This window comes from Notothenia rossii (assembly GCF_949606895.1).
Source record: "Notothenia rossii genome assembly, chromosome: 10".
NCBI lineage: Eukaryota > Metazoa > Chordata > Actinopteri > Perciformes > Nototheniidae > Notothenia > Notothenia rossii.
The window spans coordinates 9,996,935-10,017,041 of NC_136908.1; the positions used below are offsets into that span (position 1 = coordinate 9,996,935).

Below are 20,107 nucleotides of genomic sequence, written 5' to 3' on the forward strand. Positions count from 1 at the left end.
ACAGCGCAATCATAGGGCAAACTAGCCAATCAGAAGCAAGGAGGAGACACACCCTGCTATGGAACGAAACATTTAGTGGTATACAGAAAAACTAAAAAACGAGCTGAATTGCAGTTTTTCCGTTTTGGGGCAACATTGAAAAACAAAAAAACGACCCGTTTCTGTTTTTATTTTTGTTTCAATTATAACTAAAAAACAAACGGTTAAAACGTACCTTCGTACCTTTATCTTTATGACACAAAACTAATCCCATACTTGCCTTGCCCCGCCTTCACATAATGCAAGTTCCGTTTAAGGCGTGGTAGTTCAAAACACGATTTATTTATTACCGTTCATTTCCTCCTGACCTACAATGGTAAGTAGCTGCTTTTAACTGCTTTCCTTTGCTAATATTTGAAGTATTTCTGAATAAATTCTACATTGTGGTGATTGACTCCGACTCCCGTCTCTCGGCACTACAACATTGCAAATTTACTTTCACTTGTAAGCAGTGATGCAGTGGGGATTTTTTAACTGGGTGGACGGGGACGGGGACGGGTGCTGGGGGTCGGGGCAGCACACTTTTTGTGGACCTCTGTGTTGCCTGTCAGCGCAACTTACATGATGCCATTTAGATGTTATAATAATAAAGGGCGGTGCCGGCTTTAAGCGAACCGATCCGGCCACACACACACACACACACACACACACACACACACACACACACACACACACACACACACACACACACACACACACACACACACACACACAATCTTGCAACTGATAACACTGGAAATGATTTTATATTTATTTGACTATGAAAAAAAAATCATGCTTCAAATAAGTGGGGGTACGACGTACCTCCGCATCCAACGCCCACTACACCACTGGAAGTGTAAGTGTTATAATCATGGTTTAATGTGTCGTGTGTTATTTCTCACTTTATAGAATAATTAGTACTCCAATATCATCTCTCCTATCTATCATGGTCAAAGCCAAAATCATACTAAACATAAAGTTGTAAACACACTGTTTCTTTTCTTTTTAAAACTGACCATGCATTGGCTCTTGAAGTCATAAGTAACCTAAACATATTTAAAGATATCTCAAGACTTGAGATTCTCAGGTGAGGTCGAAAAGTAGCCTTTCCATAATGTTTAAAATGAGTTTAGCTTGCCAGTCTTAAACAACAAAAATGTTGCTAGCCCCAAACTTTCTCTTTTAACTGGTCGCATGCCTGGACAGTTTCCAAATAATTGCAGGGAAATGTCTAATGTGGGACAGAAGAAAGCTAATCTAACACAGTTCAAAAGTAAAGATCATCAATCGTCATCCTGATACATGTTTCTCCATTAAAGGTTAAAAATATACTTTGATAATAATATCTGATTAATTTTGGGGTAAAACGACGGAAACCTGCTTAGTGCAAGTATGCAGTTTGACCAACTATTAAAGGACAGTCCTCCGATTTAGCCTAGATAATCTTATTACCTTAAAAGGTATATCTGAAGTTATTGTGTTTGAATCCAGAGAAACACATCAAAACCAATCTTCAAAATCTCATTCAAACTCTTGAGAGGCTTTTTTCTGCTGAGGAGAACAACTCAAAGTTATCGATATTTCTCTGTAGATTCATGAGCATTACACAAAGTCATTTGATCCAATATGTTTATGGAATTATACTTTAAAGGGTTTTACACAAATTAGATGCTTTTCCCATTTATATGAAACATGACCTTATTGTTATCACAACGTTTTGACTAAATAGTTTTTGGTTATTGACTAAAAGTTATAAGCACACTTATCACTAAATTCATTTATTTCCATTCATTCACTCCTGACCTACAATGGTAAGTAGCTGCTTTCAACTGCTTTCCTTTGCTAATATTTGAAGTATTTTTGAATAAATTCTACATTGCTAATTTACTTTCTATTGTCAGTGAAATGTGTTATATTCATGGTTTAATGTGTCGTGTATTATTTCTCACTAGGCTGCTAAGGCTGAAGAGCAGAGGTGAGTCAACTGATTACCTGAACAATACACTAATACTGACTTGTCATTTAAAATGACCAAAAACAACTTAACACTGTCTATATATTATTATAGACAAGAAGAATTTGAGGAGAGGACAACGCCTTTCAGAACAAATGCTTTTCGGATTATCAACAAAATGATGCAGCTGAACCACTCCAGTGCAAATCCAACTACACAGTTAGTAGATGAGGTATGTATGATGTGGCTTTTATGGACTTTTGAAATTATGTGTTTTTTGGGCATAATGCATCTTTCATAGAGCATTACAGTTACACACATTGAAAATGGCATCTCTTTTTTGACAGATTCTTCACAGCATCTTTTTTTTGGGAAGGATCAGCACACCACCAATTTCACCGGAAGATATTGTGAATGTTAAGGATATGTTAGATGCGTTGAAGCTCTGCTACCCTCTGCCTTTTGAACGTTATCTCTCTCAACTACCCAGGAGGAGTCCATTCTCATGTGTGCTCGACATGGTAAGATTAGTTTGTCAATTCTTCTATTTATATAGCTCCTTTTCCCCCTAAAATCATCCTGAAATATAAGAGTTGTATGCACATATTCAAACATGAAGTATGACATAGTGAATTACCAGCTTGATCAAATTTCTAAATTATTTTCAGATTGTTTTCCTGAAAGGACGAGAGAAGGAAAATGAAATAAAACAGAAGCTTCAAGAGATCATCAGAGAACTCGACCTTGATAAGAGGGATCCTCTGGTCTCCTCCACCTTCTGCGTCTCTCAGAAGAACCCAAACTCAGCCAGGTACTACGGGGTCTCCATGTCCACTTCTAGCAAGGTTCCTAGGAAAATCATGGTTGCTGCGTCTTGTCTTCCTGGTAGCTGGGACAGTTATGTTGCTGGTGCAGTGATGACATTCAATCAAAATACGAGCAAGAAGCCATATTTTGATGGAACCATCAAACTGCCTCAGCATGTAACGTGCCAGGCATATAGCCTCCACGGGGAAGGAGCACAAATGGATCCTTGCAAATCATGTGTGGAGTTGTTTGGTTTGGGAGGAGACGACACAAAGAGGTTTCTCTATGGCAACTGTGCTGAGGTTGAAAGTGTGAGCAACTTGTTTAAAAAAGATACAGAAGTTAGGGAGCAAGCACGACCAACATCTGAGCTGTGCACACCTGAAAACAGGAGAAGGGCGGAGGAAAGTGTCAGGGATGATCTCAGGAATTTGCTGAAAATATTTAAATTCCCATCTGACGATTTTCACTTCTACATCCCCTCAGCGTAAATGAAGGGGGGAAATATTGGACATTAAATATTGATCAGTCTATTTAGCATGGTCTTTTAATATGTAGTGAAATTACAGATATCTTGTGATATTATTCACAAATACTTAACCTTCAAACAAATTATCTCATTTTAATCCTCTTATGAAATTCCTGTTCTTCAATCAAATACATAATGCTTTATCTTTGCTACTTGTTATGTGTAACAGTAAATATATAAATTCAAATGTTTGTCAACTGTCTGAATGAAGTATGCAGGCAATGATGTATTGATCATGTTGTTAACAATAAATTCTAATAACGTACGCTAAGTTTCATACATTGTGTTGTTTTTTCTCCTGCCACTTCAAGTGATTCTTTGCTAGAGAATAATAAGTAGTGCAATATCATCTCATCCTTATTGTTATCTATGGTCAAGGTCAAAATCAAACTAGACATCAAGTTGGAAACACTGTTTTTTATGTTTTTTAAAAGTATGACCATGCATTGGCTCTTAAAGTCATTGACAACATATTTGAAGATATCTCAAGACTTGTTGAAAGTTGAAAAGTAGCCTATCCATAATGTAAAAAATGTGTTCAGCTTGCCAGTCTCAAACAATACAAATGTTGCTAGCCCTTAACTTCCCCTTTTAACTTGTTGCATGCCTGGATAGTTTCCAAATAATTGCAGAGAAAAGTTGAATGTGGGACAGAAGAAAGCTAATCTATCAATTGTCATCCTGATACATGTTTCTCCATTAAAGGTTAAAAATATACTTTGACAACATTATGTGTTTAATTTTGGGGTTAAACGACGGAAACCTGCTTAGTGCAAGTATGCAGTTTGACCAACTATTAAAGGACAGTCCTCCGATTTAGCCTAGACAATCTTTTTACCTTAAAAGGTATATCTGAAGTTATTGTGTTTGAATCCAGAGAAACACATCAAAACCAATCTTGAAAATCTCATTCAAACTCTTGTGAGGCTTTTTTCTGCTGAAAAGAACAACTCAAAGTGATCGATATTTCTCTGTAGATTCATGAGAATTACACAAAGTAATTTGATCCAATATGTTTATGGAATTATACTTTAAAGGGTTTTACACAAATTAGATATTGTCTTGGAAAAAGTTGACACTTTTCCACTTTATATGAAACATGACCTTATTGTTATCAGAAAGTTTTGACAGGTTATTGATTAAAAGTTATAAGCACACTTATCACTATCACATTGATAATAAGAATTAGGAAACTTCAATCCTGATCATTAATAGTATATTCAAAGTTTAGTCACGTTTTGTTTTGGTGATAGCTAAACCATACTTTCTCTTTTTAATTTAGTATTTGCTCATTAAAGGTATTCAGTAGGAAGTCGTAAACATATCTGCTGGTTAAGCTGACTGTGTTACAGAATGGTAGAAAATGGAAACCAGAGGTAAATCAAGATAAAACATAAATAAAAATGATTAGACAAAAATGTTTGGAGATATATTCCGATGTCTCTCTCTTTGGTTTAACAGTAGAGCTTGTGCACAGTCAGCTCTGTAAGTATTATCAAAAAGTCCAAGAGAGCAGCACATGTAATTCCCCATTGGAGGAGGCCAGACTTTGATTGTTGTGTGAACTCTGTGAAATTTAGAATGACGTTCACTTTATGACATTTTTCAAAATCTTTCGACTCATTTTGTGTTTCTTCTATTTCCGAAAAATGGCAGCAACAGTTGTCTCCTTCTCACCTGCTGCTTTCTGATGGTCTTGTAGCCAATCCCAGCCTTCTGCAGGTCTACAATCTTGTCCCTGAGGTCCTTAGACAGCTCTTTAGTCTTGAGGTTGGAATCTGATTGATTGATTCTGTGGACAGGTGTCTTTTATACAGGTAACTAGTTGAGGGTTACAATAGTCAATGCTGCACAACAGAGTGGGTCAGTTGCCGGTTCTTCTTGGTGAAACAGGAACTGTGAACTGCTCTTCTTGAGAAACAGGAACTGTGCATTGCTAAATAGAAAAACAGAAACTTGTTCAAGACACTGTGTCCGACCCCCCGACAGTTAAAGGTTAAACATAGGTCCAGCAAGGGACATGAACTGAAACTGTGTCATCATGAAATTGCTGCATTTGGTTTAACCATATAAGCCTAGGTAACATAAGCAATTCCCACTATCAGGAGTACTTTCTTAAAGGAAAAGGACTTATGTAACCGGTCTGTGGAAGCCAGAGTTCTTGTTGGTTGAAAGGGGGATCAAATTCTTATTTCACACAATTACATGCAAATGAATGTATATCTCTTATATGATGTACATTTCTGGATATTCTTTTTGATATTCTGTCTCTCATTAGTAAAATAAACCTACCATTGAAATTGTAGACTGTTCTTTTCTTTGTAGGTAAACTTGCAAAATCGGCAAGGGATCAAATACTTATTTCTTCCACTACATGTATATTCACAAGAAGTGACAAACAAATCAGAGAGAGAATACTCAAAGCATTTCCTCATATCAAACACTTCTTCTCTATATTCTATAGGCTCATGATTAAAACTGAACCCTTCTCAAGTGTTTGCTGACTTCACATATATCCTGCAACTGAAAAAGTCTTTAATTAATTAAATAATTAAATACAATTTAACTAATTAAATAAGTCCCTATTATGCTATTTGGGGTTTTTGCTTTCCTGTAGAGTGTGATATAGGTTTTTGTGCATGTAAATGGTCTGCAAAGGCTAAAATCCCTGTGTTCCCTCCAGACAGAGTTTCTCTTCCACACACTCTGCATGAAACACCTCCGTTGGACTCCTTTGTTAACTACCATAACATAATGACATCACGATGTAACACTCATGCTTCTATTGGCTTGCGCGCCAACACTTTAGATTTGATAGACTAAGGGGCATCAGAGCCGGCCAGCTAACCAATCAGAGCAGACTGGGCTCTGGTTTCAGACAGAGGGTGAAAGAGGTGCTGCAGCACAGACAGTATGAGAACAATAAAGAGCTTTTTGAACATTAAAGCATGGAGACATGTCACAGTAGAGACACTAACTACAAATATGAAACCTGGAAGTTATCAGAATAGGACCCTTTAAAGACTGGTAGCTGATTTTAACTGAACATGGTGGTGCTGCCATCTAGTGATGCTTCTTTGCCACTGAAACAAATACTTTCAGAGAAAAGTAAATCTGAGTTTGAATGTAAATCATTGGGTTATGTTTAACATAAAGCAGATTTCTTTTGATAAGTTTATAGAAAACTTGACATTGTTGTTGCCGTCTCTAGATGTTTTTGTGTTTTTATATGCAGCTTAAGATAATGGTTTGATTCACACCATAATCTAATAGACCTTTAAATAAAATTAATGTTTGTGTCAAAGTCTTTTACCACCTTTACCTGTGACAGGCCAGACTGTTTCTTTCACAGCAAACAACGACAGAAGGCGTGCTGTGGTCCCGCCGAATCATTTCCTATATTTTAAAGGGAAGAATAGGAAAAGTGCAGCAGGTATATTCACAGCCACCTGTCATCAGACGGGCTTATTGAGCGCTATAGGGGTATACACCTTTATAGTTTATAAAACAATTCCCCCAGAGCATTAATGCAATACTGGGCAAACAAAACAAAATACATGCATTGTTACTCAGAAGGAGACATTGACAGAGGAAAACTGGAAAAGTACACAGTAAAAGTACTTAGTAGTAGTAGTTTCAGTCGTACTGAGTCCAACAGGATCAATCTCAGGAAGAACTATTAGCAGCAAAAAAGAATTCCTTCATCAAACTTAGCAGAAGTGGCTTGATTTTGTTCTGAGCAGGGGACTTTCTCAAAAAATACACATTAAAAGTACGTCAATGTATTGTTAGTAGTAGGTTAACTGATACAAAGTCAAACAGTATACATTTTATTAAGAACTAATGCTAAAATTGTATTTTTATCATTCATCAAAGATAGCAGAAAAATAAATGTAATATGGAGGGGACTTTGACAGAGGATTACTCACAAAATACACAGCAAAGATACTTCATTTTATTTCCGGTAGCAGTCAAACTAGCCCAGTACCGAGTCCAACAGTGCCAGTTGTATTAAGAACTTGTGGTAACAAATATTTGTATCACTCATTGAATATAGCAGGAACAAAAATGAAGAGAGCTGATTTGAAAAAACAAACGCGAGAGACGGCTGAGGTGAACGCAGTCCAGAATCGCTGTATAGTTTAAATCTCCTAACAATGCTGTCCATTTTAGACATAGGCTTATTATATTTACAGCCCTTAATAACATTCGTTTCCGGGCTCAATATGTGTCTTAGCCGTTTTCATTGTGATCGCTAAATTCACCTTGTTTATAATATTATCACCGTTCCTTCAGCCGGATAGCCTACTGTAGTTCTTCAAAGTGTATTTTAGCAAAGGAGTGCGTTTGTTTTGAAATCACTTCCGTGAGTTTCTCCCCGCACCTCGCTCCACTGACCATTAGACCATTTGGTAAGGTAAAAAGCAAAAAGCAAAAACGCCTCTCAGACGCTCTTCCGTTTACTTGTAAACGATTTTAAAGAAAAACAAATGGTCCGTAGATACACGGATTTAGAAGATATTTCGATCGTATGACAGATCATAGCTCATAAAATGTCCTATAAAGTCGAAACACTGTAAAGTTCTTAAAGTCTGGCTAACATTGACCCTGCAGTAAAAATAAATACACTCTTTAATATACCGAATGCATGTTATTAGGGAAGACAGGAGGGATTCTGATTAGCTGTTCTTGTCACCTGACTGGCGGTGCACACTGCTGTGTTCCAAAACTTAAACTACTTTTGACCATGGATGTATAATAAGATATGTATAGCTAAGGATACGTTCATAAGTGGCGTCTATGCATAATTTTTTCCTCAGAAGAAGTGTTCTCCGGGAGCATTTCTCTCCTCATATATGAACTTGTTATGTCTAGCCAAAACACTGTGTCATAACATTACATTACATTTGTTAGACGCTTTTATCCAAAGCGACTTACATACATTCAGTACTGTGGACAATCCCCTCAGGAGCAATTTGGGGTGAAGTGTCCTGCCCAGGGACACAACGACATGCCAACTGCAGTGGAACTCGAACTTGCTACCCCCTGATTCGAAGTCCAGCACTCTACCCACTTAGCCACACCTAACAAGGGTGTGGCGTGTTGTTCGAACCAGTAAGAAAGAGTGTTTAAAGTCGCTATAAATGCGATTACAATTCTGAATTTAAATCGAAGACACCAACGACTTCAATCTACTATTTGGATAACTATTATTACCGTTTGCTTACTTCAGTTTGAGGAGTCTTTATAAAACAGGTAGGCTAACATTAACGTAGAATATGTACATCAAGAGTTACTGTGTTATTTTATTTGTTGCATTTTACGCATATGTTTAGGCTGCTTAACATTATATTCAGATAGAACCTTGCCAAATGGGTTAATAGGTTTGGGAGGATTACCATGGGGTTAGATTTGTCTCAATAATATTTGTGTTAACATAAAAATAAGTTGTTGTAAATGTGTGATTTGTAAAAGTAAAACATCTTCCACAAATACATTCAAAAGACTTGAAAACTCACAAAAGAATGTGCAAATGTAAAACGGATCTGCAAATATTTTCACAAATAAGATGAACATGTTTTATTTAATGAAACATCTGTCTGTGTTACTCAAACATTTTGGGATACTTTCCAATATCTGTGAAATTGTTGTTCAATACATGCAATACAAAATACGAGGGATCAATTTTTGTTTTTATGAAACATAACTTCAAAGTTACATTTAAAACACGCATTTTAGAATATTAACATTGAAATCATGCAAAAAATATTGAAAATAATTTTAGTTGTCCTTATTTCATAAAAAAGTGCTGTTTCTTATTTATTTAAAAATAGTTTTTTGTTTAATCTTCATTTCACAACTCAGATTTGATGTGTTTATTTTCAAATAATTGTTTCTTCCACATTTGAATTTAACTACGTTTCTGTACACAGATTTGTGGCTGTTTGTGGCATGATGGCAGTTTGTCGCACGATGACAGATGGTCCAGTTCTTAAAGTAAGTACCACTACTTGATGGAAAAAAGAGGGCATTTATTAATTAGTTAAATGTTGTAAAATTAACCTTTCTTAAAATGGTAAAATTGCACATTTGTATTGCAACATTTAAATGCAATATTATATGAGCTATGTAATCTACCAATTAGCTCATAGCCAATATTTTGTCATGCTATTTAACCTTCATAATACGAGCACGTTTAAATATTGCTATTATTATTATTGTATTATTATTATTTTTTTTTATTATTAGATGCTCTTAGTTGATATAGTGTATTTCATAGTGTTTTCAAAAAGGTCCAAATTCTGACATATTGTTATAATGAGTAGAGGTTTTGTTTATTATATTTTATTTATTACTAACAATGCATTTTCTTTTCCTTGTAACAGAGAGCTAGATTGGAGTACAGTCCGGAGAGCAAGTAAGAAGTTTTATGTTCTGTTAAGGGGGTGGGGGGGGGGGGGGTTAAAACAACAATGGCAGACAACACCTTACTTTGGTACACAATCTTTCCTGTTCTCTTGTTTCAGTCAATCTTGTAATGTGGAATATTAACTACGTCACATGTAAAGCAACTTCAACATGCTTCCAACTTCACAATTAAAAGCAAAATGCGTCTATAAAAGAAAATGCCAGAACCTATTTACAACCTTAATTTAAAATGAATTCTGCAACTTTTCATTAAGAGACCCTCAAGTGTCTTTGAGAGTTTGGAGTGAAGAATGTGGTTCAAAGAAGATTTGCAATTTTGCTATGCACATATAAGACCTGAACCACAAAACTAATTGCGTCATGAACTCCTTCAAGAGGAGAGACAAGAGGCACTGGATTGAACAATGACGAGAGACAAGAAGAATTAATTGTACATTGTCAATAGTATGGCATGGTCAATCTGATTTATTTTTTAGGAATCACAGCATCTCATAATTTCAGCTCGTGTGATTTTGGTAGCAGCCACATTCAGGCGTATCATAGATTATAAAGTGGTAAAACAAGAATATTGTGACAGCGTCTAAAAGAGTTTTGAGTAAAGAATGTCGTTCAAAGAAAGTCCATTTCCAGATGTTGCCAATCACCTGGACCACAAAAACTCCCCTGTGTCATGAAGACCTGGAAAGATGGAAGAATACACAGAGCAGGTAACAAATGGACTGATTCTATATTTTCTAGTCTTTGCGACCTCTCAAATCACGGTTTAAACACGTCAGCACTCGCCCATTCAAACACAGTCACCATTACCCTTGACACCAGGAGCAATTTGGGGTTCAGTATCTTGCCTGAGAAAAAAATTCAACATGTTGACCAGAGGGGGCGGAGATTAAACCACCAACCCTTCGATTGATAAAAGACCACTGAGCCACAGACATCCCAACATCTTCTAAACAAAGAGGAACAAAGGCGTAGCAAACATTGGCTGTGTGTCTCCTGGAGAATGAATCAGAGATGTGTGGAGGGATATATGAGCCATGACTTTAACCAACTCAAAGTCCTGGTGAAAAAAAGAGACGGACAAGGTCTCAAGATGGCTGATGGTTCGTGTACATCGGTACTGAAAAACTGAATTCAGGACACACATGCATTGAGCCTCATGGCTGTTGAACATGTACTGAAGCTGTAGCTGAATCCAGAGTCTCTTAGGATCACAATCATGTAAAGAAATGTGGAAGAAATGGACTGGAGCTCTCTGATTAACTTGCAGCCATTCATTGGGACATTTTTTTTGTCTTTTCTTCCATTCAGGTCATTAGATCTGCCATTCCCACAGACAAATGGGAAAACAGGTAAGCTAAGGTAGAACTAAAGAGAAATAGTTGTGTAGTTGATTAGACTACATTCCTTTTGCCTCATATCATAAAAACCTTGATGTAACTTTTTTCAAATGTATTTTGTTCGGCATGTGTTGCAGGTTCAGATTACGTGAAATGGGCTTCAGATTTAGTTACCAAAGAGTATAAACACAAAACATTTGAATTAAAGAAACCAGCTGGTGCCAGATGGAAGATAGGACCCCTGGAAGACACCATTTACAGTGGGGAGCCTAAGGTAGTGAATGGGTGGGGAGATTTATATCTTCGTGAGATAGTAACCATGCTGGTTGTAGGTGTAGTGGAGGGGACCTCCTGCCCATGGGACCAGCTCGTTCTAATGATCTGTGAGGACGGAAAGCTGTATGCCTACGATGGAGAGGAGCTACATTTGGTGGCTTCAAGCCTGAAGAAGCTACGTCAAAATGGAATAAGCTATCCAGGATCCAAGACATACTACGAAGGGGAGGCCTTCAAAGACATGGTGAGAAGTTATAAAATTGCTGGGAACAAACAGCTTTGTGTTTGCTGAACCTGATAGTTGATTACCTGCGGGCACTGACAACTGTTTATTGATATTGTCTTTTGCGTGTAGACCGTGAAAGACTGGGAAAAAGTGTGGAAGAGCCCTACAGGGAGAGCGCTGAAAAAAGAACATCATAAACAGGTGATGGAACACAAGACCAAATCTATGGAATATCTCAAAGCAACAGCTGCAATACAAGGCAAGTATATTTTTTTCTGCTTCAGGGCAAAGATTACATTTGTGCATTTAGTGTCACTATCATGTTTCTTTTGTTTTGAGTCACCTCATTTGCTAATTTGTTTCTCTCTCTCACTTCCTCTTAGTTTCTCAAGTCCTGTCCCTCCCAGAATCCCGTGGCAAGCCCCTAGGTCAGTCGGTGACATCCAGGGCCGCCCCTTCCTACACTCAGATCACGCAGACTGCGCGGGGCCCTCACCTCGCGGAGGGGGCCTCACCTCGCGGAGGGAGCTACACCTCACAGAGGGAGCCTCATCTGAAGCGCAACTGCGGCGCAATTAAGCGCGCCGCAGTTTCACCGCTGCCAGGCTCCACTAGCACCCACCCGCCCTCCCCCCGTCGACGTTCACGACACATAGGGCCTCCTCACATGACTTTGCGTGGGGCCAAAAGTTGCCCAGGGGCGGCCCTGGTGAAATAACTTGGGCCCAACAATACAATAAATATTACAGTCTAAAAATAGTCAATTACAAGTAATAGTACTGTATTAAAACTTAGGTTAGGTCTGCAGCATAAAATGCAATAGAAATCCAGCCAGGTTAAGTGTCTTTATCCTCATAATATCCTGCTGGGTAGTTAATCTAAATGCAGGAGTGCAACTCCTGCATTTAGATTAACTGAAAGAGTTTCCACTAGCACCCACCCGCCCTCCCCCCGTCGACGTTCACGACACATAGGGCCTCCTCACATGACTTTGCATGAGGCCAAAAGTTTAGAGGTTAAGAGGCTTTATCCTCATAATATCCTGCTGGGTAGTTAAGCTAAATGCACTTTAATACAGGGCTAACTCCTCTTGCACTTTACGTAGCTCTTGTATCTTATCTTGCACTTCGCATGTCGTTGCTGCTAGATTGTACTGCCATGTGGTAAATACTTGTATATGCTGTTCTTGCTCTTTTGCACTTTTTGCACATCATTTATTTAATTTTTGCTATGTTTGTAAAATGTAATTTTCTTAAATGTTTTATGTGAGGCTTAAATGAGCTCAAAGCTAAATCTGGCGCTGTCATCTTGACACATTTCTAATGTTTTAAGTGTTCATCACTGTGCATTGTCCCTGCAAAATAAACAATGAAATGAAATTAAGCCAATGTTGTAAATAAGAAGCTTGTTGAATTATTGATTTGTGGATTTTTTCAAAAATAATTCAATACATCTACAGCACGTGCACTCCGCTCTGCATCAGCCAAACAGCTCGCTGCACCGGCACTGCGAGGGGGACCCAAGTTCCCATCAGCAAAAACACGTGGGTTTGCTATCCTGGCTCCAAAATGGTGGAATGAGCTCCCCATTGACATCAGGACAGCAGAAAGCTTACACATCTTCCGGCGCAGACTGAAAACTCATCTCTTTCGACTCCACTTCGAGCGATAGAATTACTAACAGAGCACTTATATACTAATAAAGGACTGGCTTATCTAAAGCCAGTTGAGTAGCACTTGAAATGTTTGGCTCTATGAAACCTGATGTACTTATATGATTCTGTTTTCTTCAAGGTTGTATCTTCCTGTTCGAATGTACTGACTGTAAGTCGCTTTGGATAAAAGCGTCAGCTAAATGCAATGTAATAATGTAATGTAATTCACATCACAAGTCACAGCTGCCAGAGGTTCTGACTGCACGGGAGAGTGCCACGTCAATTCTGAAGAACTCTACCCCAGACCCATGTATTTAGCTAGTCCAGAGAGAACAATCAACATGGCAGGAACAGGGAGACAAAACACTGAGAGCACAGCAGCCAAGGTTACAGGTGCGTGTGCTCAGTCAGGACAGTATGAACTGATAAACTGGGTCAAAGTTATGGACCTTAGAAAATATTTCCCCAACAGTGAACACCTTTAACATTTTATATGGGATGCATATGATTTCGACAGCAACTTCATAAAGACACATATCGACGGTCTAATAAAACCAATTTCTATGCTAGTGAATCGAGCAGCACGAGGGAAGTTCCATCGTCCTGGAAGGTGGCCACGGTGACACCGAACTTTAAATCTGGGGATAAGGCAATGATGTCCAATTACAGACCAATCGGCATCCTCCCCTGTGTCTCTAAGGTAGCTGAGAAATGCGTGTCAAAACTAATCACCAAACATATAGACTTTTCGTTCCAATGCAGTTTGGTTTTCGTGCTCACCACTCCACTGAGACAGCTAACTGTGTCTTTGTGGTAAAGGTTAAATCTATGTTGGACACGAGCCCATATGTAGGTGCTGTCTTCCTTGTTCTCAGGAAGGCTTTTGACACTGTTGACCATCAAGTGATTCTTACAAAGCTGACTCATTTCAAGTTTTTGGCAGTTTCGATACATTGGTTTAAGTCTTACTTATCGAACAGAAAACAGTGTGTTTTGGTCAACGGTGCCAAATCCCCCTACCTTGTGAACCCTGTTGGGGTTCCACAAGGTTCCATTCTTGGACCGTTACTGTTTTCTCTGTACATTAATGACTAGCCTAATGTATGTCCTGAGTTGAATGTGCAAATGTATGCCGATGATCCGGTCATCTTTGTACACGGGAAAAAGACTGAAATAATCTCATCCTGTCTCTCACATGCATTGGACAAGGTTCAACACTGGCTGAACAACATTTGCTTAAAGTTCATTGCAAAAAAAACGTATGCATGATGTTCAGTAAACAAACGGTCAAAATCAAGAGATCCAACGTGTTTTTAAACGGAGCAGAAATAGAACTAGTCTCCCAGTTCAAGTATCTTGGAGTCATATTGGACTCAAACTTGACTTTTAAGAAATATATTTAGAAAGTATCCAATACCGTTAAATTCAACTTGCAAAATGTGTCAATGCTGCAAAGTCATACCTCCACTGTATGATTCTATCCCACATTGAATACTGTTTGACAAACTGTTTGTTTGCTTGTGCCACAAACCTGAAACCCATAGAACAGCTGTTCAAGAGAGCTATCAAGGTGTTTGACAGAAAGCCAAATTCATACCACCACTGTACCATCCTGGAAAAACACAATTTCTTGAGTTTTGACAATTTCAAGTCTTTTAAAAGTATGTGTTTTTTTTATAAATGTTTCCATGGACTGCCCCCCCCCCCCCCCCCACGCCTCCCTTCGGGGAATTCATCCACAAAGAACACACTGGACGCTGCACTAGGTCAGAAACCAGAGGAGACTGTGAAGTCCACCGCAGACGGACCACTTTTGGACAAAATGTCCTCTCCATTAAGGGCAGCTCTTTCTGGAATAGTCTCCCAACTGAGATACATCATCAAAACAATGGAAGAATAAATGAGAAGGTAGCGTTCATACCTTATTCTGACCATGATAACAACTGCTTTAAATAAGGTGTGGTAGTTCAAAACATGAGGCAGGGCTTAATTCATTTATTCCCATTCATTCACTCCTGACCTACAATGGTAAGTAGCTGCTTTTAACTGCTTTCCTTTGCTAATATTTGAAGTATTTCTGATCAAATTCTACATTGTTAATTTACTTTCTGTTGTCAGTGAAATGTGTAAGTGTTGTAATCATGGTTATAATGTGTCGTGTATTATTTCTCAAAAGGCTCCTCGAAAGAAGAGGTGAGTCAGCTGATTACCTGAACCATACACTAATACTGACTTCTGCTTTTTTATTTTCTAAAGACAATTTATTACTGATTTTATATTTGTATAGGAACAGAAAAGTTCTGCAGCACGAAAAATCTCGGCAGAACATAAAGTCTTTCCTAAGCAATGCAGAAGGGATTATCCATAAAATGTTGGAGCTGAATAAGTCCTGTCAAGGTGAAGCTAAACAGTTAGTAGATGAGGTATGTCTGATGTGGCTTTTATAAACTTTTGACATTATGTTTTTCTTTCATAGAGCTTGACAGTTACACACAGCATTACAAATGGCATCTCTTTTTTTACAGATTCTTCACAGCATCTTCTTTTTGGGAACGATCAGCACACCACCATTGTCACCGGAAAATATTTTTTCTGATAAGGAGTATTTAGATGAGTTGAAGCACTGGTACCCTCTGCCTTTTGAACATTATCTCTCTCAACTACCGAGACGGAGTCCATTCTCATGTGTGCTCGACATGGTAAGATTAGTTAGTCAATTCTTCTATTTATATAGTTGCTTTTCCCCCTAAAATCATCCTGAAATATAAGAGTTGTATGCACATATTCAAACATGAAGTATGACATAGTTAATGACTTGTAGGGATTACAGCAGCTTGATAACATTTCTAAATTATTTTCAGATTGTTTTCCTGGAAGGACGAGAGAACGAAAATGAAATAAAACAGAAGCTTCAAGAGATCATCAGAGAACTCCATCTTAACCAATGTGAACCTCTGGTCTCCTCCACCATTTGCGTCTCTCAGAAGAACCCAGAGTCAGAAAGGCACTACGGGGTCTCCATGTCCACTTCTGACAGGGATCCTGGGCGAATCATGGTTGCTGCGTCTTGTCTTCCTGGTAGCTGGGACATTCATGTTGCTGGTGCAGTGATGAGTTTCAATCTAAAAAAGAGCAAGAAGCCATATTTTGATGGTACCATCAAACTGCCTCAGCATGTAACGTGCAAGGCGTATAGCCTCCACGGGGAAGGAGCACAAAAACCTCCTTGCAAATCATGTGTGGAGTTGTTTGGTTTGGGAGGAGACGACACAAAGAGGTTTCCCTATGGCAACTGTGCTGAGGTTGAAAGTGTGAGCAACTTGTTTAAAAGTGATACAGGAGTTAAGGAGCAAGCACGACCAACATCTGAGCTGTGCACACCTGACAACAGGAGAAAGGCGGAGAAAAGTGTCAGGGATGATCTCAGGAATTTGCTGAAACCATTTAAATTCCCATGTGATTTTCACTTCTACATCCCCTCAGCGTAAATGAAGGGGGGAAATATTGGACATTAAATATTGATAAGTCTATTTAGCATGGTCTTTTAATATTTAGTGACCAGACAGATATCTTGTGATATTATTCACAAATACTTAACCTTAAAAACAAATCATCTCATTTTAATCCTCTTGTGAAATTCCTGTTCTTCAATCAAATATGTTGTGGTGACTATTGCCACTCAATATCACCCGGGATTTGCTAAACTGGGTAAACTAATTGGATGCTTGCAATTTCCATGTACGAAGAAGTTTTTAGCTTTCAATATCTTTTATTTACAAAGAAAAAAAGCGTGTTCACAGACACGTTCAAAAAACTATTGCTCTCCCAGTCACAATCAATCACAGCTGTGCCAGGAGATCAGTTATATGTGTTAACAAAAACATACAAACCATTCTAATGGGTGCAACATATGTCATTCTTTAACTTTGCTACTTGTTAGGTTGAACAGTGGATTTATAAATGCAAATGTTTGTCAACTGTCTGAATGAAGCATGCAGGCAATGATGTGTTGATCATGTCATTAACAATTCAATAAAAATAATGTAAACTAAAGTTCATATTTGTTTTTTTTCTTTCCATTGCAACTTCAACTGATTATTTGCCAGAGAATAATTAGTACTCCAATATCATCTCATCTATCCTTATTGTTATCTATGGTCAAAATCAAAATAATACTAGACATAAAGTTGGAAACATACCGTTTTTTGTTTGTTTTTCAAACCCATTAACTGACCATGCATTGGGTCTTAAAGTCATTGACAACATATTTGAAGATATCTCAAGACTTGAGATTCTCATGTGAAGCTTATCCATAATGTTTCAAATGTGTTCAGCTTGCCAGTCTCAAACAATACAAATGTTGCTAGCCCTTAACTTCCTCTTTTCACTGGTTGCATGCCTGGACAGTTTCCAAATAATTGAAAGGACATTTCTAATGTGGGACAGAAGAAATCATTTATTTGATTCTCAAAACAGTTCATTGGGTTTACTTTGACTTTTTTCCATGAATACTGAAAAAGTAGAGACCATCAATTGTCATCCTGATACATGTTTCTCCATTAAAGGCTCAAAATATACTTTGACAACATTATCTGTTTAATTTTGGGGTAAAACAACGGAAACCTGCTTAGTGCAAGTATGCAGTTTGACCCACTATTAAAGGACAGTCCTCCGATTTAGCCTAGACAATCTTATTAGCTTAAAAGGTATATCTGAAGTTGTTGTGTTTGAATCCAGAGAAACACTCAAAACCAATCTTCAAAATCTCATTCAAACTCTTGTGAGATTTTTTTCTGCTGAGGAGAACAACTCAAAGTGATCGATATTTGTCTGTAGATTCATGAGCATTACACAAAGTCATTTGATCCAATATGTTTATGGGATTATACTTTAAAGCTTTTTTACACAAATTAGATTCTTTTCCACTTTATATGAAACATGACCTTATTGTTATCACAACGTTTGACAGGTTGTTGACTAAAAGTTATAAGAACACTTATCACTATCACATTGAAAATAAGAATTAGGAAATGTCAACCCAAATCATCAATTCTATAGTCAAAGTTAAGTCAAGTTTTATTTTAGTTATAGCTAAACCTCACTTTCTCATCACACTGATTTTAATGGGAATTTGCTCATTAAAGGACTATGCAGTAGGAAGTCTAACATTAGAAAAATAGAGAGTTACACAAAGAACAATCATGTAAATAATTATTTATTTAGTTGTTTGTCATGGGCACTTGCCGTAGACGTCTTCTTTATCTACTGATGAATTGTATGTTTAAGCAATAGCTCACGACAGGCCGTGGTGTATGGTCATTATATCACAGCTAAGGGACGTGGTTTTATGCAATTATAAAACAGCTTTTGTCTGTGTGACTACTCCTCTTGATACCTTTGTTGTTTACCTGACAACAGATATAACAAATCAGTATTATATTAGGTATCCCTCAAAGTGACTCCTCTCACATGGAACGTTTACAGAGCGACAACACTTCAGAGGTTCCGCCCACTGATCTCCGACCTTGTCAGGCAAGGTATTGAAACAAAATTACTACATATAAAACACAGAATGTGTGTTATTATACTAAATGATTTACAAATAAACCCCACTGCATATTTACAACTGTTACACATATATACACAACGGAGCCGTAATGTTTTCATTAATTGTAAAGCAATTGTGTTGAAACGTGCTTTATAAATAAAGAGTAAGATAAGTGGTTAAAACACGCTGGTATAGCAGATGTAAGAATGAAAAAAGCACAGTGCGTTACAAAGTGAGTGAAAACAAATCTGATCAACAGACCGCTAAACCAAAAGCATCTGGTCTCCCGCGCCTTCTGTGTCTCTCAGAACATGAACAACCAAAACTCAGTCTGTTGGCACTACGGGGTCTCCATGTCCAGAATGTCGCATGATTTCTGCCGTATCACGATTTCTGCGTCCTGTCTTGAATACTGGGACAGTTATGTTGCTGGTGCAGTGATGACCTACTATCCGAATGATGAGGAACATCCAGATTTTGATGGAACCATTACACTTTGCCGTTGCCAGACGTTTAAAATGTTCACGGGGGGGAAAGTGACCATGCCTCCTTGCAAATCATGTCAGAATTTGTTTGGTTTGAAACCTAAACCGTTTCCCTATGGCAACTTTGCTGAGTTTGAAAGTGTGAGCAACTTGTTTAAAAATGATACAGAAGTTAGGGAGCAAGCACGACCAAATCCTGAGAAGTTCACAGATGACAACAGAGACACGGCTGTAGAGAGGGTTAGGGCAGGTCTCATGAAATGTTTGCCCGACCCACAGTTGTAGAATTGATTTGATTGAGTTGATGATAAAAAAGAAAAAATATTGAATATATTGATAGGTATAATTATTATGCTCCTTTTTCATTAAGTGATCAGACAGATCTCTTTTGATATTAGTCGCAAGAACTTAAACTTATAAATTATCTCACTTTAATCCTCTGTGTTATGAAACATGAACTTATTGTTATCACAAAGTTATTGACTAAAAGTTATAAGCACATTATCACATTGCAAATAAGAATTAGGAAACTTCAAACCTAATCATTAATAGTATAGTCAACGTTTAGTCACGTTTTGTTTTGGTTATAGCTAAACCATACTTTCTCATTTTAATTTAGTATTTGCTCATTAAAGGTATTCAGTAGGAAGTCGTAAACATATCTGCTGGTTAAGCTGACTGTGTTACAGAATGGTGAAAATGGAAACCAGAGGTAAATCAAGATACAACATAAATAAAAATGATTAGACAAAAATGTTTGGAGATATATTCAGACTTTTCTATCTTTGGTTTAACAGTAGAGCTTGTGCACAGTCAGCTCTGTAAGTATTATCAAAAAGTC

General features: G+C 37.7%; 2 protein-coding genes across 3 annotated transcripts; both read left to right on the plus strand.

The window, feature by feature from the left end:
• The first annotated feature begins 250 nt into the window (after positions 1-250).
• Positions 251-3,576, plus strand: LOC307022412 (uncharacterized protein). Of its 2 annotated transcripts, none has more exons than XM_079655224.1 (5): positions 251-355; positions 1,974-1,996; positions 2,090-2,207; positions 2,323-2,496; positions 2,644-3,576. In XM_079655224.1, exons 1-5 carry the CDS (start codon positions 353-355, stop codon positions 3,271-3,273), a joined length of 948 nt encoding a protein of 315 aa, XP_079511350.1. In that variant the 5' UTR covers positions 251-352; the 3' UTR covers positions 3,274-3,576. The 2 variants fall into 2 exon arrangements, with proteins under 2 accessions (XP_079511350.1, XP_079511351.1); XM_079655225.1 differs by lacking the exon at positions 251-355 and adding an exon at positions 1,817-1,832.
• Positions 3,577-10,307: 6,731 nt separating this feature from the next.
• On the plus strand, positions 10,308-12,892 carry LOC307021778 (uncharacterized protein). Its single transcript, XM_079654204.1, has 5 exons — positions 10,308-11,089; positions 11,215-11,597; positions 11,709-11,838; positions 11,987-12,414; positions 12,595-12,892. The coding sequence occupies exons 1-4, from the start codon at positions 10,978-10,980 to the stop codon at positions 12,295-12,297; spliced, it is 936 nt and encodes a 311-aa protein (XP_079510330.1). The 5' UTR covers positions 10,308-10,977; the 3' UTR covers positions 12,298-12,414; positions 12,595-12,892.
• Positions 12,893-20,107: the final 7,215 nt, after the last annotated feature.